Genomic DNA, 23,520 nt, shown 5'->3' with positions numbered 1-23,520 from the left:
AAAAGAAAATAATCGATTGCTGAAGAGAAGAAAGTCTAAGAAGACACTGGGCAAACCTTTACCTTTTGGAAGTGCCCTTTTGGAGTAGACTCTGCTCTGCTTGTATTACATATGCCAGCTCTTAAAAATTTCCTTATGTATGAAGACTTCTACAGTTCACATGAACATCCATTTTTGTCAGAGTCCATGTGTTGCATTTAAACCAAAGTACTGCACACATTGCATACTGACCATTTGGTCAAGACTTCAGCAAGTATATCTTTATATACAGGGGTATAAACATGATCCCTACAAAAAGGGAGGCTTGGTGCCTTTACTTCGAGTCTGGGGGAGCTGGTGAGCCTTCTATGGTGCGTCCAAGCGTGCTCGTCACTTGGCCCAGCACAGGTGAGTTTTGATCTGCTGTTCCACGAGCCTAATCTCAATTAGACCTCCCTTGAGCAATCACCTGCAGTTGGATTCATATCATATGCTATTCTTAGCCTGCATATCTCATTTCTAGGTGGTACAAGAAACTGGATTTGAAACAGGTATTCAGCATAAACAGTTGAGTCACTCGAAATGCCCTAAGACTGCAGTTTCAGCAGACTGTCCCCAGCAAAAGCATAAACTTGAGTTTCAAGTGGTTTAACAGGTCAAAGCAGAGAAACAAAGCAATATATTCATGGTTGAAAGTGTGCATACGACTGCATATACACCCACACAGCTGCACAATCAACAAAACACTTCCACAATTTAAAACCATAATTAAGAAAATCGGGTTGATATATAGACCTTTCCTTTGACTTTTTTGTGAACGTTTTTCACATCTTACCTCACATTCACTTTGAAAATGAAACTGAGAGCTCCTAAGACAGCACTTCATTTTCAGAATGTAAAAAATCAACCTAAAAAAACCCCATATCATGTCTACAGCTATGTTGAATGTGTATGTATCACTCTGTGCCGCAGAAGAGCAGAGTGTGTTCCTATACAGGTATCAAAATATATAGCATAGAATTGCAAACCAAAATACCTTGCGGCCAGCTGCCCAAATATTAGGTGCTCATGGGTAATGATGCCCCATAAATTTAAGAGTATTTATTAGGTGAATACAGAACTGCAAGTTTTATAGCAGTGGAAAGTAAGTATGATAATGAGGTAAACACATGTTGCAAAGAAAATACCAACTAATCATGTGCTCTGTGCAGGAAATAGCAGCTTTAAACAATCACTTCTTGAATGCTGGAGCAAGGCCTGTGTGCTGGCTACAGGATGGTCTACTTGGTCATGGCATCCCTCTGCGTCCTGTAGCTTTATACAGTGCTGTAAACCCAGTTCAACAGGTAGGTAACCAAATAGGTGTTAAGCTCCTTTGAATGCTTTGAAGGACCTTATGAATACTCCTTTCCATTCCAGAAAGTGGAGTGTTACATGTAGCTTCAGTAAAGCTTTAGTTTTCCTTAGGTAAGCAAGAGGAATCATTCTTCAGGGGACCATATCCACAGACACAGCTGGGATTCCCTCCTCGCATTCGCAGGAGACCTGAGGTATGGCGAGGTTTGTGCATCATGAGCTCCATCTGGAGGTTGTTTGCTCTAAGCTGTGGTTTTGAAAGAATTGGAGAGAAAACGCAACAGTGCTGTGTCAAAACCACCAAGTCCCAGGGGCACCTGGGAAAAATGACCCTGCAAACCAGAAGAGCTGGCTGATGTGGAGGTGTCACGCAGAGAATGGTGGGCGGTGGGATGCGAGAGCTGAGATGTGATCAGCATTGGTCAAGCATCGGTACAGGCAGCCCAGGGAAGTGGTAGAGTCACCATCAGGAGGTGTTCAAAAAACATGTAGATGTGGCACTTCGCGACATGGTATAGTGGGCATGGTAGCGTTGGGTTGATGGTTGGATTTGATGACCGTAGAGGTCTTTTGCAACCTTAATGATTCTGTGATTCTATGACCTTACAGCTATGCCTGGGATGCTGCCTTTGCTGTATGTTTTCTTATCCATTGGTCAATGCAGCAAAGAAGAGGCAGAAAACCCAGCACGCAGTCAAGATTGTCCTGTCACGCCACTTGTGGCAGAAGCAGCTGCCCTCCCAAGTCCCCAGGGTGTATCTGAAAGTCAGTCTTTATCCCCCACCCTCAAATGTAAGGGAGGTGGTGGAGGGGCTGTCAGCCCAACTTGTGGCTTCCACAGAGCACACACAGCAGTGGGGATCACCCATCCAGAGGTTCAGGGACAGGCAGTACGTGGAAAAATACAGGTTTGTTAATTGGGGTGAGGCGTTGCTGCATGAAGCTCACAAAGCACTTGTTCAGGGTGTAGAGCAAGCTTCTGATGACTGTGAATTCAGAAAAAAGTTTCAGACTGGGTCAGTACACTGATACGAAGTCAGAGAGAGATGAGATGTGATCAGACTTCCCGCCTGGCTACTCTTACGGTAAAAGCTGTTGAGAGTGGGGTATGCAGGACCCGCAGCCTATCCCCATTCTACCATTACAGAGAAAAAGTGGTGCTGTACGATTGGGCTAAAACCCACCAGTGATGGTTTTCTCTGTTTTGCGGGCAGTCTCACAGCACCTACAGCAGCAAGGGGTCTGACTGGGTTAATGGTTGGACTTGATGATCTTGAAGGTCTTTTCCAACCTTAATGATTCTGTGATGCAGAAAAGTTGAGCAGAGCAAGAAAGCTCCATGAAAACCCAGAGAGGTCTGTGCACAGGAAGGTCGTGCTGAGCAGGGTCAACCTTGTTCAAGGACCTGCTGCATGTTAACATACTCATCACCCTCGTATCGGAAAAAAATGCTGGGGGATTCTTGAGCCAAGCGACAGTCCTACATATCCCAAAGATCCCTTTCCTCCTCTGGCACAGTGAACATCATTATGGTGTTAGGGAGGTCAGGAAAGGTATCTGAGGTGAGAAACCTTTGTGAGCTTTGCCACACACGCTATAATCACACCCATGGCTGTAAATATTACTGCCGGCTCTGCTTGCTGCGTGACCGTGCACTTAACACTGCCACGCGAAGGAGGTGCCCCAGCTGCAGACTGCTGTGCAGGTCTGGGGGACCCAGATTGTTTGGCTCTGATTTTACATGAAAAAAGGTGAGATCTATGTGGAAAAGCATCTCAAATGCAGAGGCTGTGCCATGAACAGACCTGTAACGTAAGCCCACAGCAGCACTGCACGCCTGCAATCAAAACCCCAGCTGCGGGGCAAGCCTCTCTTCTCTATGAGATGGGTCGGTGTGCAGAACACTGGGCGCACGGCCCAAATCACATTTTTGCCGTGGAGTTAGTGCCAGATGCCCCACGGGATAAAGAAGGAGTGGAAAGGAAAACTGAAGGAGAATGGGAGCTTGAAGGGGACACGTGGACTTTACTCAGCTGCTAACGACACAAGGTTTCAGGGCTGCGCTTCTGTATCGCCAAAGGCTACAACGGCTGCTTGGTTGTCAGCCAGCTTCTGAAAGAAAAAACGGGCATGTAAGTAATCACCCAGGGTGCTAAAGTGATACGCAACTATGGTTTTCGTTTTCATAGACTCTTTACATTTTTTACCCACAAAACTAAGCAGTCTTCCCTAAGTGTTGGGTATTGAGGTCTGCAAAATTACTTCCTCCATTTTTTCAATGCTGCTGAAAATCAATGTTACGTAGGCTGTCTTCCACAACGGGTGGTTATGACAGGGTGCACAGCATGGTGCTTAAGGAAAAAAAAGCAATTCTTGACTTTACACAGACCATCAGGAGATCTTTGTTTTGCAATAACTGAGTTACTATTGCCAGCAAGATGTCACAATTTTGAGGGAGGCCTGTAGATTATGCAGAAATAAGACTATGGTGATGGCCTGTCACACAGTGTATGAGAAAGAGAGTGATGAAAAGGTGAAGGTTTATCACTGTGTAGATCCCTTTCTGTATAATATGGTGGCCTCTGCTTGCATGTCCACATACTGGCTTATGGCTATCATTGGAGGAAAAAGAGATATTTGACCAATGATATGTATACCTGTCCAAAAAGGAAAATATTTAAACCTGTCATGTGTTACATGGCCATGAGTATCAAGTGGGAACCTACTTCTGGGATGGCTAAGTGATCATTCATGGGAGGCCAACAGCTTTCAAAGAAAATGGGTGCTTTTTCCACAGTTCTATCGAATGCTACCATGAAAATGACTGGAATTATCCAGTAGTGACCACCTTTAGGCATTCATATTACACAATGCAACAAAAGATGGACCACCTACAGAGAGCAGATTCTCATATCAGATCCGTATGGGAGCACAAGTGAGCCACTACGAAAAGAAACAGATGGGGAGCTCATGGTTTTAGCCAGCACCAAACTCCCCAGTCCCTGATCCCCAGAGACGTGCTTTGTGATAGCAGGACAAATACCATTTGTCTGTACTACAAAGCAGGCCCTGATGAAAAGATACATCGCAATGATTTTGCTGGCCTCTGTCCTTTCATCAGCAAAACTAAAAAAATACTCTTTTGGGAACCCAGAAGTCCTTTTTTCTTTTTGAGAATTTTGACACACTGACCACCTACTTTGGGATGGTCAAAGTAAAGGTGTGGGCTCGTTTTCCCCGTGCTTCCTGCAAGGGTAAATGGCAAACTATCGTTTCCCTTATGCTGCACTTTTGTCTGAAACCTGCCTGGCCCTCTGCATCCACAGCAATGAACAGAAGACCCTTGTGGACACCTGGTGCACCCTGGAACTGAACAAAGCTCTGGAGAAGGGCTACCGAGTCCGTGAAACCTATCAGGGCTGGCATTTCAAACAGAGGGGCAACAGCCTTTCCTTGGATGATGTAAAGCTATGCCTCTGCCAGAAGCAGGAAGCTTCAGGTTGCCCAGTCTGGTATGCAGATGCTGACAAAAAAGAAAAAAAAAAAGCTAAATATGTTGAAGATTACAGGGAGAATGAAGATGCTGTTTTGCCACTTGAGCATACTAAGTAAAACCCTACAAAATGCCAAGGTGCCAAACTGTTTTACATTCTCTGTGGGGTAAAATTGGAGTGAGCTCCGTTGCTCCAACACTACCGTTGCAAGAACCAGAGGAGTTGTATGATTATCCCTTCTCCTCAGCTTCTGACGTGTCCTCTGCAATTCATCCATTAAGATGCAGCCACTGTCCGGGGGAAGCAGGCCAAAGGATGTGGGACCCCAGAGCACAACAGTAGTGTTTCTACAGCTTTCCTCGCCACTGTGTGCTTGTGCCCGGAGCTTTACAATCCGTCAGATGCCCTGTGTGACCCTTGCCTTTACCACAACACAGGCTCTGGGGCAACTGTGAGTAATCCAGGGGACCAGATTCCCCCCAGTTGGTGACTGCTTAGGGGAGCTGATGAACGATGACCATGTTACTGAGTTGGGGTCTTCAGGTCCCAAATCCTACCAGCACTCGCCGTCTGGAAGAAACCACTGCTTAGAAGTTAAAGGCTTGACTCTAAGTGCAACAAACAGAAAAGATCCATTTTTCTTTGAGAGCCCAGGGCTGTTGGGCAGCGACAAGCAGGCCTGGCATTGCCCCCAGAGTCCTGGCAGCCCCTTGGTGGCCTCCTTGGAGGGGTCCGTAGCCCTGGGCATGCTGCAGCTTGCTCACAGCCCCCTGCCCTCTAGCTCCCTCCACACCCAAACAGGGCTTGATCCGCAGTCTCAGAAAGTGGGGCCATAAACCTGCCCTTTGCTTTTGTTTAATTACTTCCATTTTTCATTTCATGACCTCTTATTAAAGAGTGTTTATCCAATTTATACCCCCACTTTTATGGATGGGTACTTAAGTTATAGATTTTTAGATATATATAGCACTTACTAAATAGGCACATCTATAAATACATATAGGAAGTGGATCCACAAATAACACATTTATACATATTTTTATCCTCCTTCAGACATACATATTCATATATGAGACAGAAAAGCCTATATTGTTATACTTGAGCACTTCCTGGTCTGAAGAAAAGAGGTGGGGCCTGCCCTCCTGCTAGCAGGAGGCTGCCATTGCTGTAGCAAGAGGGGTACAAGGGGAAGGATTAGGTCCTTTTGCTGTCGCCTCTTTATGAAGAGGCCCGTTCGCTCTTTGTTCAGAGCTCTAACAACCTTTTGATGGCGAAGAATTTCATAGCCTCGTTACACGGACATTCAAAACCATCTTCTCGGTAAGTTAAAGAACCAGCATGCCTCAAATCGTGTTAAGATGGCGCTTTGCTCTTGTGTTGCAACAGGAAAAGAACAGGCTTCATTATAAGCTTCTCCAGGGTATCCTTACATCGTTTCTTGTTATGCTTTGATTCTAGATAAGCAGTGCCAGCCTCTTCAGTTCTTCTACACCTTTGTGTACGCTCACCCTTTCCCATCCACTCCGTACAAGGGAGGAGTGAACTTTTTTCCTGAGTGTTTCCTTTTTCCACAGGAAAGAAAAAAAACCCCTCAAGTTTTAGTTAGTGTTACCATGACAGTATTTTCGAAGAACAGCCAGAGAAGCAAACCAGGAATGTTTCTCATTTTAATTGCATAAAACCAACATGAATAAGTTTTATCAAGCCTGTAAGTATACAGAGGTGTGTTTTTTTAATATACTTTTTGTATATTTTTATTTACAAAAGGAAAGATAAGCCTAGAGTTTTAAGCCAAATAAAAAGGACAAGGCTAAAAGTGGAAGAAGAGACAGAAGAATGTGTAGGCTTTTACTTTTAAAAAAGCAGCTGGAAGACAAACAGAGGACACACAAGGAGAGCTAACAGGCAGAGTGGCTGCTGATGCCCTTGAAATTGGAGCAGCCTCTGAAAAACCAACTCTTTTATCCCTCACTGAGTGTGTGGTGAAAGAGTCCAAAATAGAGCGGTCCTTCAAACCTCAGATGTACTCTGGGGCACTTGAAGCTTAGTAGCCATATTTTTCATTAAGATGGGTCTTGCCATCACCGCTTTGACCTAAGAGATGAAGAGGAATAGTTGTGTTATTTTTTCCCCTCTCATTCAAGATAAATTTGTATCCAAGTATGAAATAGTCTCTAGGCAGCAGCAGGCAAGGAAGAAAAGAGGGTAAGTCTGACTGGATATTACAATTCATATAGTCTTTTGATTTATACTTATCATTCCTCTTAACCTTACTAATAGTGTCAAGATTATATTATATATCCCTGGGGTTTTTTTGTTGTTGTTTTTTTTCCTTCTCTGGTGTTCTTATTATACCAGCTTAGAAGACAAGTCTGATTATTAGCAGGCAGAGACAGAAAAAGGAGCTCCCTCTTACAGACACACCTCACTTGGCTATCCCAGGTCAGGCCTCTGAGTTACTGAATCAGGCATTTTGTTCCAGTGGATTCATATGCCACAGAAGTGCAGTCTTTCCATTAAAGGATGATCCACCAGATTATAGTTTTCTTCAGTGGAATTTATTCTCATTTTTCTTACTCCCTTTTGAGCCTATCTATATCATAAGCCTGCAACAGCCTCATAAAAATTATAGTAATGAATCTACCAAATGAAAGCTAAGCTTTGAACTTACTATGAAAACATCAATGCATGAACATCAATTTTCCATTTTAGAGAAACTGAAAATTCATTACACTGTTTAAGAATAACCTCACAACTAAAACCACTCCAAAGTAAAAAAATCTGTTCAACTTTAACATATATTGTATCTGTGCGTCAGTTATTCAGTGCCTTCACCAAAGTGATACCAAGACTTGTCTCCAAAAGACATGACCTAAAGTTTGTATTGCAATGTAGATTTTTGCAAAAACCTGCAAGGAAGTTTTTCAGATTTCAGCCTTCTATGAAAACTGAGAATACTAAGATTGCTGGAGCACTCATCCCTAGGGAAGTTTTGAGCTTGTCTTTCAACTAGATCTTATCACCATGTGTGAATGGAATTAGCACTCTCAGATGTTACAAAACCAAAAAAACCACTTCAGGTGTATCTGTCCATTGAGATGAAGCTAATGCAGATATGGTCTGTATTTCACTGCAAGACTTGCATGGCAGCACAACAAATATGAGGCATAACATGCCAGAAAACATCAGGTTTTGGGCAAAGTGTTCCTGAATTACTTTTTTTTCCCCCCCAAGAAGTTACAAGGACACTCTGACAACTTATTAAGTAGATTCTTGAGTTATAAGACTAAACATGGTAAGGAAATGGTTGATACCTGCAGGAGGAATCCATATGCAGTAGTCTGGGTCATCATCTGGGTACTGTGAGGAAAAAAAAGGTTGTTGGACCTGCAAAAGGAGAAGAGATTTTTAAGGTGCTGCACTCCTCCAGCAATGTCTCACAGCCACTAAATCTCTTACTAATTCAGAGGCAAATACTGAAAGGTGAGGGTTATTTCTACAAGAGTCAGGAATGAAAACAATAATAGAGAGGAAAGAATAAATATCAAACCCTCAAATAGATCCAGTTTATTCCCAGTAGAGTCATAGAATAATAGAAATGCTGGTTAGATGAGACCTCTGGAGGTCATCCAGTCCAATCTCTCCATCAAAACAGGGCCATTGCCAATTGTCCACTTCTGGACAGTTTAATCTTGTCATCCTAATGTTTGATAGTGTCATTTGACACAGAATTTCTTTACGCAGGGAAAAACTTTAGGACTTTCCAGAAGTGTTTTACGGATTTCAAAACACAATCCCACTGAAAACTTTGGGCTTAAGGTGACTTTCAAACTGGAGTATATAAAAGTTCAGCTGTTATATAAGGGTAGCTTAGTTTTTCAAAATAAAAGAAAGCACAATTTTTTCATGTCTCACTGGCATCACTAAAATACTTAAAGCAAACCAAAACAGGTCACTTAAAATTCAAATGTTGACAGAGCAATGTCTTTTTGTTCCTAGATTTTTAAGTTTTGCCACATCAGCATAATTTTCTCAGCAACTGCAGGTAGCTATCAAAAAAATTTATACAACTGTAGAGTGCAAGACTTGAGAGCTCAAAACGTAGCCAAGTTACTCAGCACTGATTTACATTACTCTGTAGTATCATGACACGGTCTTCAAGTTATACAGCTGAAGCAATTTTTCATTCCCTCAAAAAAACTTTCCTTCCCCAAATTAACCTCTAAACCAGATCTTTTGGAAGACTAAGGTTTTCCAAAACATTACACTGCAGAGTTGAACAGTTTTTAAATATGGCTCGTGAACAGCCACTTTAAAATTGTTTTTTTCTGGTTTTACATGTTTCAAAGTTATTCCTCCAATACTAAAAGAGGAAAAAAACCCAAAGCTGACTTCTGGTTGATATTTTCCATGCGAGATCTGAGCCCAAAGGCAGAGACAGCATGTGGAAAAAGTGATTTGTGATAGGAGAGAGAATACAGCTAAGCCATCTGGTATTTGGAGAATGCTCAGTGTTAGAGTGAGCTCTGTGCTGATGAGAGGTGCTACTTGACTGCCTCAGCCTGAGAAGCTGCCTTGTTTTCCTGTATTCATATGGTAAGTGGTGTAACTTGGGCTTTAACAGAATAAATTTACTCTTTGCTTTCTTTATCAACAAGCTTTATAGGCCAGCAACAAAGGACTATTCTGTCCTGTTGGCTGTGCCAACCCCATCCTTGGGTCCTTTGCCAGGACTAACAAGGTGGCAGTTAGCACACACAGGCTGCAAGGAGTTAAGTTTCTTTAAGTAAGTGGTGCAGGGCTAAAAGTAGATGGCCACCACAAAGAAATTATCAACTCATGGCCCACCAAGCACAGCAATCTTCTCTGATGGCAGTTAGCAGAAGTGTGGGATGCACTTTAAGGGGAAGAACCTCACAATAATCCTTAGGCTAAGAGCACAGTGTCACCGAAGTTCCTTCCCAGCTCCAGGAAGGCGACAATTGCCTGTGTCCCAAAATGTGCAAGGCTCATGCACTTCACTTTTTAATCCAGATCTTACGCACAGGAGGAACATTATCTGGTACATCTACTGAAATTTAGTAACAATTGGGTTGCAAAAGACAATAATCTCTCAGACTTCTCTCTTTTCACATCTACAGGGAAGGATGAGGTTTGGTAATGGCAACACAGACTAGCTACAATTTTAGTCCAGCATGTTCTGTGTCAGCCAATACATGCCTCCCAAGCCACTCACCAAAGAAAGTTTTGCAATGCCATTCCTAAAGCCCAGAGAGCACCTATGGTCTACAAGACTTGTGATGTAGGACAAGCAGCAATTAACAGAGGTTAATTGCCAAGTGAAAAGGTGAAAAAACAAGTTTGTGATTGAATTGAGAGCCTCTATCATGATTGAAATGGTCTGCTTTACTTTCTCATTGGAGGCTCCAAAAAAACCATCTGTGTCCAATGGCAATGTGCGATTCTATGTTTGGGTCTTAGAAACACAATTAGAAACACCCCATAGTAGAAAAGCACTATTATCGCCAATTCATACTCAGAATCACAGAATCATTAAGGTCGGACAAGACCTTTAAGATCATCAAGTCCAACTATCAACCCAACACCACCACTCAATCAAATTGGTACTGTTTCAGTAATAAAGAGCCTCCTAAATGATTCCTTGAAACAGTTAAGCTACAGCAGTCATGGTATCATAACTGACCTTGCTTGAGCTATTGATCTTCTTAACTTTCTCAGATGTCTCTTCAGGTTCCTTACATACTGCCTCAGATGCTGACAAGAAAGAAGATTTGTTTTATGACACATCATGAACGACCAATTCTATCAGAAATAAGCTTATATAAAGTTCCCATAAAAATGGATACATCTAAAAGGAAATCCAAGACAGCTCACTGCAACAGAATTCATACACTGCAGTGACTGATTTGGAAGGAAACAGCAGGAAATGTGCAGGACCAACATACTTTTTATTTAAAAAAAAGTAATTTCACAGTAACAGGCAAGAGGAAGACAGGAAGATAGAAGTATGCCTGTTTTTTCTGCCACTTCATCTGCGGGATACTGAGACTCTTGTGGATTAAGTCTATGGATGAGATGATGAGGACAGGACAACATATTCTTAAAAGTCTGAGTTATGGAAAAAATAGAAAATTTATACAGATCTCCAAATATTCAGTACACCAAGCACAATTTTTTTTTTTAAGGATCTGGGTTTTTTTGTGTGTACATGTAGAGGGGTCATCTGGGTCATTAACAGACTATTAGCTAACGTTATGTAGCATTTGTCACTTTATGAAAGGAAAGTGCTGTCCTTCTGTAGTAGCTTAAGAGCTACTGCGAGAAAATAAAGGGGGGAAAAAGCATTATGTTTATGCTGATAAATTAAAATAATTTTTCTTCTCATGCTCATTTTTTAAAAAAAAAGACAAAGGATCTCAAAGCAGTTAATGACTATGAAAAGCAAGGAGAACTGAAACATAATTGAAGTGACGTGTCTTCACCATACACTTACCACTTCCCAAGCAAAACAGAATCCTTTGAATTCTAGATTCTTACTTTAGGCTCTAGATTAGGCTTAGATTAGGCTTAGTTTCTTTCAACTGACAGAAGACAACAATAACTCCTTCAGACAGTTTCTAAATCCACCGGCTACTGTACGACAGAGTCTGAATTGTACTGCTCACCTTGAGATTTCTCTTGTGAGGGTCCCATCTGAGATTTATTCCTTAGTACCTTTGGCTCAGGCAGAAAGTGAACCCCTAGGGGAGAAAAAAAAAAAAAAGGAGAAAAGACAAGAGCTAGGTGAGCACTCTGCAGCAACTCTGATGAGTAGAGCATTAGCATCCCTGAGACAAACTACAAAAGGGAACTCTTAGCTACATTTGTCTCAGAAGAGCTCTTCTCTTAAAAGTCCTCCCAACTATTTCATCCACTAAGTCCATCACAATACAATATGAAAGAAAAACTTGTGACCAGTTAAAACATACTTTTCAAGAGCAATTTGTCCAGCATTAAGACAAGAAATTAGAATTAGATTTCTGTCAAACACATTATTTACTGAGAAACATCATTACTGATTTTTCAAATGCATCAAGGTGACATAGAAAAGGATGGATTGGAGATAAGCCACACAGATACAAGGAAGATATTCCTCCATTACTATTTTTTAAATTATTTTTCATCCTTACAAACTGATCTGAAGCTTTACACAGACATTTCTTTTCTTACTAAGTCACTCTCCCTGACAACAATATATTGTATTTGTTATCATATGGACACTCAATTGAATAAAAGCAGGGCTTATCAAAATAGGACCTTTCCTGAGTCCAGGACATTTTCACCAAAAGCATGAAAAACTGACTGCCAAGCAGAGTTTCAAGCAGAACAAAGTGAAACTCATCTGTTGGCACAGAGACTCTGGTAAAAATCTATGGAAAAGAAATCTGCTAGAGAACCTATGACTCAAACCTTAGGAGATTCACATAGCTCTGAAAAATTCAGCAGTAACAGACCCTGCTTCATTACTGGAAAAATCAAAACCAATGGTTTACCATCCTGAAGGGAATCTAGATCCTTGTTATTGCAAGGAGAACCGTCGGTAGCATTAGTTTCTTTTCCTACTTCTTCCTCTGTTATCATTTTCATTTCCAGGTTTGATGTTCTGCTGTTTATTGCATCTACTTGTTGCTCCTCCTCCATTTCTTCCTCTTCTTCCTCTTCCTCCTCTGGTCCATCATCTTTCATTTTTAACAAGCTTTCAGGGATGTCTGGACGCTTAACAGGCAACTTCTGTGGAAGAAAAACTTGTGCATCAGTGCTAAGATAATCTGGAGGTAGATGTCACAGATGTTCATCACAGGAGAAAGCACACACATTACTGTCATAGAGACAGCTTGTAAGGAAGCACTCTCAGGATGAAGGATAGTTAGGTTTTAAAGAAAACTTATCAGTAGAGATGGAAGATTTCTAAAAAAATATGTCCAGTCCATAGACAAGGGGTACAGTCTTTTCATAAGAGGGACACTGGAAACTGAATCAATCTTGGCTATGATCTTAGCTAAAAGGTCAAGAAAAACAAGAGAAAGTAAAGGACCAGCTGCTGAGGTATAGCAGTGGTTCAACTGGATGTCCCCAGACTGCCTCCACTTGATCCACTACCTTTGGACCACAGCTGTGCCCCAGGAGACTGACTGTACAAGGGAACAGAATGGCAACTCCTGGCAGCAGTGTCCAACAGCCACTGCTTGGTGCCCTGTGCACCTTCCACTGCCGCAGGCTTGCGCCTCCATGCTGTTTCCATACACGTGAGACGACATGGCTGCCACCTACAGTCTCCATAGTCTGAGAAGGTGTCTGAGAAATAGCCTCTCACTCGCAGCACTTATGAGTCCAACTTACCCCTAGGCTTCCAGTTTTCAGCTTGAATTTGCTCCCCCCTTTCATTGCACCAAAGAGAGGCAGGGTAATCTTTTTAGGCTTGCTCTCTGCTTCCAGACTGTAACTCCCACTCCTAATAAAAATTAGATACAAAGGAAAACAGTCTACAAAGTATCAAACAAGTCATATTTACAAATGCAAAAAATCTGCAAATTAGAAGTAGATATATAAAAATCCTTTTATTTCTCTCTCACTTGGAGCACCCACTGAGGAAGCTGCAGGAGATGACTCCTCTGTCCTACATACATACTGTAGGATTCAGACACTTACCATAGAGGAAGAAAAAAAATCTCTATCAGACTCCCTCAAATTCAACTGCACACATATAGTTACACATGTATATAATATATACGTATATATAAAAACACACTTGGAAGCCAAACCTCAATTTAAGTAAATTAATAAGTAATTAAACCTCTAATCAAGCTGCCACTAGCAAATAATGAACCCAGCACATGCCCACTTGAACTGCAGCAGCGTTGCTAGGCAGTAGTTGAGCAGCCACTACACTTGACTCCCAGGTACATTTCACAGAATGAAAGTGGTTTTCATGTTGTACATAATAACTGTAAAGTTTTTCAGTTCCTTTTGGATGCATGTTGGTAAAAAAATTACAAAGCTGACACCATGCTTCCAATCCCTTCCCTCTTCCCGCCCTGTGTGAGCTTATCTTAGCCCACTGCTGTGGTGCATCTGCCTCAACCATAGGTGCAGAGATGGCCAAAAGACACAGTGGCTCTTCAAAGAGATGAGCCAGGTAGTTTGGAAGGTTGTCCTGCGCTTGTGTTTGGAAAGCTGTCTGCTCACTGGGCTTGCCCAGCTGCTCACAGACACTAATAATGGTGAAAGTAATCATTTTACACTTCAGCCAAGACGTACTGTGGCTTCAGCTCAGGCAGCTCTGCAGGCGTGACAAGCTTTATTAACCCTTTCAGTCTCTGTTGCTCTTTCTTCAATTCAAATGACCGCAAGTGAAGCTTCTTTCGTGCCACGCTGTCTAAGGTGCATCCTGATTTTATTTCGGTCATGAATTCATCCAAGGAATCTTGAGCTGCTGGCTGGGACTGGACTAGGCAAGATAAGCAGAAGATGCATATTGTTATAGGTGGGGAGATGAAAGTTGTACTCATCAAGTCCTACCTTAGAGAATAAGTTATGTATGAACAACCACCCTCTCTGGAAGTTTCTGTTGAATGGTGAAATAATGAAGGTTGTTAGCCATGGAAAGATTAAAGCATTTCTCCTAACAAAAGCCATACAGTAAACCTTAATCCACTTACATAACAAAACCTCTCTTAAAATTGAATGTTTATGAGTAAATGTCTCTATTCTAGCTTGTTCATCTCACTTCAGTATCTGCTGTGACTTAGACGTTCTTTTTGTAGTCAGACTAAAATAAACACAGCTACAAAGAATCCCACACCACTGCATGGGGAATCCCGTTTTGGCTTTCCTGGAATGTTGATGTAACATTTGCAAAGCTCAAAATGAATCAACACATGATGCTGCCTCCCACCCCTGGATAACCGAGTACATACAAGAATAGTTTCATATATATTAGGGCAATCACACAAAGTTTACCTTTGTTTTGACTGGATCTTCTAACAAGAAAACACTGCTCTGTACTTGAAAAAGAGTAGCAGCAGTCTTTCTGCTCCACCTGGTTTCAAATATTAATAATTCTATGCATATTTGACCAATTAAAACAAAGCTCAGAAGAAAAACTAAAGCTCTAATGACTACAAAAAAATAAATACAGCATTCTAACAGATGGATTTCAAAAACACCAACAAAAAACGCCAGAAAAACTCTTTTCTTGGGCTTGAACAATGCTTCAGAAGTTTTTATATTGTGTTCAAAAATAACTTGGAAGCAAAGAAAGAAAAATGTGGTTGCAAGAATTTTAACAAGCCTTTGACAGGCAGTCTTCTGCCTGTTAATACTATATGAAAAGTGGCAAATCTGATATTTGTTTGCTGTTTTATAAGCATTTATATATATATGCACAAGAATAATTATGTGACCAATGAGTTATTTTCAGTTCAGCTTGAGCTACTTAAGTAGCACTTTAAATTTTCAATGTGTACAAGTAAAATAGTAATAAGAGTACATATACAAGCAGTTTTACAGGACTTAAATAATTAGAGAAAAGTCTAATAAGACTCATGTTTACAAACGGACCCAACTCAAAAGGATATTTCTTATCTAGAACAAGACAGTTTACAAGCTGCAAATATACGAAAACCACAACAGTAACTGTTCAAAGATATACAGAATTAAAAGGGACCAAAAGATAAGAAACAGTTGTAGCATCCACCTCCATGCAAATATAAATGATGCCAGAACATGTCATAAAAGAAATTCAGATAGAAATACTCTTAATTTTCCTCTTAACTATTTGTACGAGCAGAGACAAAAATCATCAATGAAAGGTATTGATAACAGTCTGAAACTCCTAGCATGCAGGAGCTGAGCAGAATGATCATTTGATTTAAGCACTAAATTTCAAAGATAAGGTAGAATGTCACAACAGATAATTTAGAACAATTAAAGGTACAGTTCCATAGCTCATTTCTTTAGCAGCAGAACAGTCTAAGAGTGCTACAGTCAGTGAGTGATCTTCAGCAAGTCAGACTACCCTTCTTGCAAATAGGATTCTCTTCTTGATTCCACCAACAGTCCCTAAGATCAGGTAGTTCAGCTTTTACAAGGCTACTGTTAGCGTTCAGTATTTGTTGCAGCAGTTTCTACACTATTGAAGTAAGATTTGACATTCCTAGGAGGTGAACCAATCACAGCTATTACACTTAATATTCCAGGGAAAAAAACTATGGGGCTATTTACTGCACCATCAACTTATTGATAGGTTTCTTCTGAACAGACAACCAAAGATGAGACTGAAGAGCTTTATGCACTCTCAGTGCATGAGAGATACCAAGTCAGTCCATCAGTAGTTAGTTCTGAAGAACCTGATAACAATTTCTGAACTTCGACTGCGATTTTAGACAACCATGTAATTCCTCCAAGAGCTTGGTAAGAGGTGTTGCAATTTAGCCTGTCATTCACTCATTGGTCTCTCTATACTCTTGCCCTTAGGTTACAAATCATTTAGAACAAACAAAACTGTGTTAAGGTTTTGGAACCATATGTAATGCAGCAGCTTTGCCAGACAGCTCATGACAGTGGTAGCAATCACCCATGATGAATACGAAAGCTCCTGACTTACACTTGTATTCAACTTCTGTGATTAACCTGAGGCATCCAAAGAAATCAGAGAAAACACAAGTATGTAGAACACACACACAAAATGCCTGATGATGCAATATTCGCTATGTTTTAGCCTGTCCTAGTTCTAGGAGATTCCCATCCAATACTGCATTACACTGTCTTGCAATAAGTGCTGAGACTGCAGTTTTTCCAAGGCTCTAAACTAGCTGTTTAACCAGTTACAATTTATTAATCCATGATAACATATATCAGAATTATATGCTGTTAGTAGAAGTCTACAAATGCACTGATCCTTCCTTCTCCCAGCCTACTACAATATGATTTAACAGGCTTGTTGAGAAACAGTATCATCAGAAACAAAAGCATCATAACATATGAAAACTTGGAATTACAGGTCTCAGACAATATAAAGTATTAGCTTCTCCTGCTAGTGCATCGTTAACTACTTATCAGTACAGTCATGCTGAAAACGATTCCTGCAAACACACTGAACCGACCCATCAGAACGCTCAGCGGAAGAGTAAGGTTTTCTAAACAGTGATCTGGTATAATCCATCACCAATGGAACTGTTGATACAAATGAGTTTCAGTGTGGAGCTGAGAAAAACATACCCGTATAATGCCCGAAAGACAGCCCAGCTGTCAGATTGCTGCTATGCTTCCTGGAGAGAAATTCTTCTGACAAACTGACATTGCAGCCTTTATTAATGCCAACTTTTTTAAAAAAGCTTTTTGTATGAAGAACCAGCCTAAACACATTTCTTTCATGCCTTCCTTTCATTCCACAAGACATCAACAGTAACAGAAAGCAAAATGCAGCTATTTGTATAGTAAGCTTTTAAATCTAACTGCCAGATGGAGTCCCCACTTTGGAAAGGCTCTGCCTTCATAAACAAAGGCATAATCCTAGAACCTGAATAGCACCCTCACAAGGTAGCGAGTTCACTGAACATACAGGCTAAGCGTCAACTGCTTTGATTCCACATTTCTCTTTTCCCACCTCCCACCTTTCCTTTTTAAGATGCATTTGCAATGACAGAAGTGAAAGAAAAGATTCTGTCTTTTCTTTCTCTGTCAGTTGTTTGCTCTTACCTTATAGATATTTTTGGAAAGAGTAGGAAAAAACTGTTCCTCAAACTGGGTCAGTTTCACCAACATGGGCAGACAAACAGTAATAATGCTCCTAAATTCCAGGAGCTTGTACACTCACCTCCTTACCTTAACTTAGATGTTACAGATTTCCATAAGATACGTTTTAATCTCTTTACTGTTCTTTACAGAAAGCACTATGATCAAATGAACTTCATGGCTTACCTTTCCCTGAAGCCTTCAGTTTTTCTGTTATCTCAGAAAGCTCATTTTCAGCTTCATTTAGCTTTGTGACCTATAAAAGAACAACATGCTTAGAAGATAAAAATTATCTTCTTAAAATCCCCTTTTAAGAGTTATTCAACTATCCTACCAAATTACCTCAATTTTTCTACTTCTAATGTTTGACCAGGAGTTTCTGGGCTGAAAAAATATAGTCTAGATTGTTCCTAAACAACTTATCAGTTCTTTCACATACTGTTCAAATCATTTTCTTTCTGAAGCACAAAAATACGTGTAATGCTTCTGCAGCAGTGTTATACCACCACTGTGATCCCCCAACCCCTCCTATCCCTGCTCCCCCACACTCTAGTGTGTGTGTAGTACTTTTCATTGTCATACCTCTGCCAGTCCAGGCTGCTTATTCTTTGAAGCAGAATGAAATCTTTCCTTGGTATGTGCCCTGTGCACTTGAAAGCTTGTAATTATTTTCTGATGGCTTAAAACTATTTTAAAAGTATCATGTTCTGGTGTTTCATTCATCCACTGTTGTGATCCATTAAGTACAAGGCAATACTACACAGGCAAAAGCAAAGTAGTATGCTTCCACTTTAATAAAGTAAGCGATTTTTTCAGGTATTCGTAGATGTTGTCCACAAAGCAAAAAAACAGTATTCAGTGCAAAGTTCTCTTGCCTCCCCTAGTTTATGACAAAAGCCTTGTACACAGTAACAGAACTCACAAACTGAACCCTGTTCTCCAGAGAAGGGACAACACAAGCAGCTGCAGACTCCTTTTTTTGCAGACTGATTTGGTCTTAAGCCATGAGACTTCCTCGTAACAGGTAGTTCATTCTCTTTGGCCAGTCATCCCCTTTGCTTAAGGTAGTAGATGTGTGTCAGTAGCAGTCACAATGACAGTTTCTGTAATGTGGATACTGTGTACTAAATTGGAATAACAAATCGCTTTTGTTGTTGTTAAAGTCTAAGGTTTCTTCTATATCCCATTTTTTCCCCTCTCAAAAGCTTAGAAAGCCTCTTATTCTACAATCAAAACTAGTCTGACTTTATTCTAACTTCATCAATTAATATCTAAAGGTCTGAAATGATACTAAGAGTTCAGGCTAACAAAAAGATCAGGAAATATTTTTTATTCTCCTTCTCAGTAATAGCACATGCATGAGAGAATAAGCCTGGCATGTCATAATAATTCTTACCAGGGAGTCATAAGTCTCTGGTTTTTCTTCTATTTTACCAGCTTTTTTCATTCTGTTCAGTCGCTTCTTTTCTACAGCACCAGTTCGATCAAGGAAGGTGTCATCATCACTGTCATAAAAATCCTCATCCTCCCAGTTCTTTGATTTCCTTTTTCGGGATACTGGGAAAGGTAAGGGAGAGGGCAAGATACAAAATGATTTGCATGCCACTGAGCAATCTCAAATCCCTAGTTTAGGGCTTTCAGAATGATCACAGCATTTGACTGGTTATTCACCTGCTTCTTGCCTCAGTACTCCCCGAGCATCAAGTAGCCTGCAAGCTTCCAGTGCACACTGTACCATTGCTTCCTTTTTCTTTCCTGAATGGAGTACCTCTGCCACCAGCTGTTTCCCTGATGCGTCATCCACAGGCAACCTGTTCAGTTTGAAGGATCAGAGGACAGCTCCAATACAAACAGCTTTTCACGGATGCTACTCAGATACTGTATTTATCACGTTGGCATTGCTCTTTCCACTTTAGTCTTTTTTTTGTGTGTTAAGTATTTTCACTTTTCATTTCATACAGTACTAATCAAAACACAAGCATGGGTTTCCTAAAGCACGCAAGTAATTTTTTATTTTACTAGTCCAAACAATAACTCTTCCTATATTCATTCCATTGGCAATACAAGAAGTTAAAAGGTTAAACGTTGATACCCAAATCATTTTAAGCACCAGTATCTTGCATTCATGTAACACCAGTGACAAATATTTTACACCGAATTGAAACAAAGGTTTCTGAAGCAGTACCTATCCATCTGAGATCTATACTGTTGACTTAAATTCCACCTCACCTCCTCCTGTCAAATAAAAGAACGATGTTAATGGCCTCTTGCAGGAACCCATCTGCCTTATACCATAAAAGAACTGAAACTGGGTAAACGGTAAAATGATTTTTTCCCCTCTCTCATTAGGAATTAAAAGATACCATCTCACAGTTTCTTCTCTTGTATTTCAATTTCACGTATTTCTCAAAATAAGGGGAACTGAAAGAATCTAGACTCTTGCTTTTCTGATTTTCATCTCTAAGGAACGTCAAATTCTGTCAGACCAGAAAGGAGTGCAGACACTGAATAGGCACTGATCCTTGAACTTCTGTCTCAGTATCAGAGCTTAGGTCTAATTCCAGCTGGCCTCTTTGCCAAGAGTGACAATTCCTTCAGCTTTTGTTTGTGAACTCAATGAAGCCAACTTCTATGTACAAAAGTGAATGGGGATATACATACTTGATCCTGCATAGCCAGCTATTGTGCCCACGATCATCATATTCATATACTAACTCTTCGCCTAGAGAGGAAAAGAAAGTTGATATAGTTACCAAAATTGAAATAAGCAAAAATAATCTTTACACCAGAGAGGAAAGTCATGGTTAACCAAAAGAGACAAAATGCCCTTGTTACATTATCAAAGGACTGAATTTGCCTTTTTTTTTTTTTTTAAACCATGGGATCTTCAGATGATATTATGCTCATTTGTTTTTTTATCACAATCAAGGCTTCTTCAGATCAAAAGTGCAGAAGTGGCCAGTTCAGGAATGTGTAGTTCAAAGAAAAAACAATCTTGCATCTGTATGTATTAAAGTAAATGAGATTGAAGTAATGACAGTTTGCAATCTGGATTCACAGATCCTGTTTATCTTGAGGATTGACTTTTCATTTTAGCAAATGGAAGTGAGTCAACTCTAAGTTTCACTAGCAGCCATCAAAAGTTTAAATAAATTTATTGCCTTTTGTCTTTTTATACTTTCCAATTCTATCTCACAATCATAGCAATTTCCAAGTAGAACAATCCAGAATTTGATGGTTTTGGATTTTTCATCATAGCGTTGAAATATGGGTGTGGTTTGAGTGTCACTCCAGAGGAATACAAGGTGCTCTTTGCAACTCCCAGTTTAGAAATTAGTTACTAAGTCTCATATCTACAACAGTGAGCTAAGTTTTAATAAAACAGAAACCAAACACCTCTCCCAAACTGGACCAAACAAAAAACCTTACCCAGAAAGTAACAGAAAAATTTAGCTCCCACACCTTAGTTCCCAAAGGAAAACATAAGCAGAAATTTCACACGTCACTAAATAGAAAAAAATTAAGTTTAATTAAAAAAAGAAAAGAAAAGAAAAAGAAGTACCTTCTCTGTCAAAAAAGCCCTGTAAGGCCTTCCTAGGATCTTTCATATAGAAGGCATCTTGTACATCCTGAAAATCAATAGCAATAGGGTTTTCTTCAACCTCATCCTCTTCAGCATCCTCCCCTAAAGACATATGAAGTGCAAAAAAAAATACAACAAAACGTTAGAAAGAGAAGACCAGTATATTTCAACTTTCACTAGTCTGAAAGAAGTATCAGCTATATCATCCTAAAATTATTTCCCTTAACTTGAATATTATTTCTGCATCCAATCAAGAAAACCACTGTTTTTTGCTATTAGTTATTCCATTTTAAGATAGTTTTGTACATGAACATCACTGCATTACAGAAGCAAAACATACAGCATTAACCTAAACTCCCAGTTTCATGGCCTTTTATAGGCATAGGCAAATCACCTTCTCCGATTTTAAAAGGGGTTCTAGCATACTTCTCACGAGATGCAAGATTGCCTTGTCACAGCACTCTTCCTTTTAAAAGGAAAAGGATTAATTTGTACTCAACAGCTTCCGCTGGATTGGGACACTTGGCATCCAGCTGGAATTTCAACCCTAGTAATCACTGAAAACTGGCTGAAAGACCTTCCAAGTTGTATCAGCTGATTTATGCATCATCACTTACCCATTCCCCATGAGCAGCTCATATCGCTGTTCTGACTCCTCTCATTGCTTCTCTCCTCTTTTTCATCTTCCTCATCAGAGTCCTCTCCCAACATTGTCTTTTCTAATTTTGCTTGCTGCTGCTTACGCAGTGCCTTCAGTTGTGTCACAGTTAGTTCCGACTCAGACTCCTGGTCCTCTTCGGGTCCCTACGTCACAAACAGTAACATTCCAGAAGTGTATTTAAAAAAAAACCCCACACATACATATTATGTACGTTAACATAAACAAATCATTATAGGTTCAACAATTTTACTTTTTTAAAAGCACATTTGTTACTGTTTGCACCCCCAAATATACTAGTTTTAATATCCTTTCTAAAGAGGGTGAAAAAAAGAAATAAGCATTACTGTGTACTTGTAGGGAGATCAATCTCAAGTATAACTGTATTTGAAAGGCAGAATGCAAAGGTTTTTTTAGCAGTGCCACACCGGAGAATTTGAGGAGCGAGCAACCAAAACCTCTGAAGTGCATGTGGGACACTCCAAGTACTTTCTAATTTTCTACTAATAAAAGCTTCCCTTGATCACAAAGGAATATTAGTGCTTGAACTGTCCTGATGCATCAGAGTGTTGGAGAGACTTTCCTGATGCATCAGACCATCAGAGAGAAATGCTTTTTGCGCTCATTGTGCATCTGCAGAAGCTGCCATGCCTGTTCTCAGGCTGAGCCCTCGGCAGAGCAGACCCCACAGCCCCACTCCTGTCCTTTGGCCACAAACCTCACCGCAGATGCAGCAGCAGACACCTACAGCTGACTGCTTTCCCTCAGTAACACCATCACAGCAGCACTGGGCTGCTTTCCAAGCATCCAAGCCGCCTCACAAACCAGAAGCTGTCACCCCCCAAGACACCAGCGAGGGGTAGAGGGAGCCAGGTAAATTCCTGAGCTTGATCCGGGGAAGCCTTTACCACGCGAGTCACCCGACCCACGCTTCAGGGAGCGCGGCGGGGCCGCCCGGGCCCCGACCCACCTGCAGGAGAAAGAGGCGGGAGCTGCCGCCGAAGCGGAGCCCGTGTCCCACCCGCACCCGGCAGTAGGTGCGGGGCGGCACCCGCGCCTTGTTGAGGAAGGTGCCGTGGGTGCTACCCAGGTCGTAGACGTAGAAGCCGGCGGCGTCGGGGCCGTCGGGGGAGCAGCCTGCGCCGCGGTACTGCAGCACAGCGTGGTGCCGCGACACCGAGGGGTGCTCCAGGGCCACTGCGCAGCCGGGCAGCCGCCCCACCAGGAACCAGCTGCCGCCCTCCAGCCGCACCGAGCCCAGAGCCACGCCGCCCTTCAGCACCTCCAGCCCGTAACCGGCGCTGGCCGGCGGCCGGCTGCCCCACGCCGGCTCCTCGTAGCGCGGCGCCACCGGGGCGGGGGGCGGCGGGCTGGGCCCCGGCTCGCTGCCCTCCGTAGAGCGGAGCACGGTGGGCAGCGGGCAACTCGGACGCTTAAAACCGGCGGGCTCAGCCGCCGCCGCCACCTCCGCCTCCATAGCCTCGGCCATCTTTCTGGGTCCGTCCCTAAATAGAGTCCTCCGGGGACGAGCACCGTCGCGGCTGCAGTACCGGGGGTAGGGCGCGGCTCCAGGGGGGCGCGCAGCTCCGGGGAAAGGCGCTGCTGCCTTAACTGCCGCCCGAGGTGGCGTAAGGGGTGAGAGAGGGAGGGAGGTA

The 23,520-nt window shown here is 41.6% G+C and overlaps 1 protein-coding gene across 1 annotated transcript; it reads right to left on the bottom strand.

The window, feature by feature from the left end:
• Nucleotides 1–6,873: 6,873 nt before the first annotated feature.
• Nucleotides 6,874–23,354, bottom strand: SLC4A1AP (solute carrier family 4 member 1 adaptor protein; the record flags this gene model as incomplete). Its single annotated transcript, XM_081998363.1, has 14 exons — nucleotides 6,874–6,923; nucleotides 8,144–8,216; nucleotides 10,534–10,604; nucleotides 11,516–11,590; nucleotides 12,383–12,620; nucleotides 13,230–13,341; nucleotides 14,148–14,337; nucleotides 17,811–17,880; nucleotides 19,021–19,181; nucleotides 19,296–19,435; nucleotides 20,286–20,346; nucleotides 21,187–21,309; nucleotides 21,825–22,011; nucleotides 22,836–23,354. The coding sequence occupies 14 exons, from the start codon at nucleotides 23,352–23,354 to the stop codon at nucleotides 6,874–6,876; spliced, it is 2,070 nt and encodes a 689-aa protein (XP_081854489.1).
• Nucleotides 23,355–23,520: the final 166 nt, after the last annotated feature.

Source organism: Phaethon aethereus (genome assembly GCF_964289735.1).
Source record: "Phaethon aethereus genome assembly, chromosome: 3".
Taxonomy (NCBI): domain Eukaryota; kingdom Metazoa; phylum Chordata; class Aves; order Phaethontiformes; family Phaethontidae; genus Phaethon; species Phaethon aethereus.
Note: the sequence above shows the minus strand (reverse complement) of the source record. Positions and strands in the feature narration are given on the sequence as shown.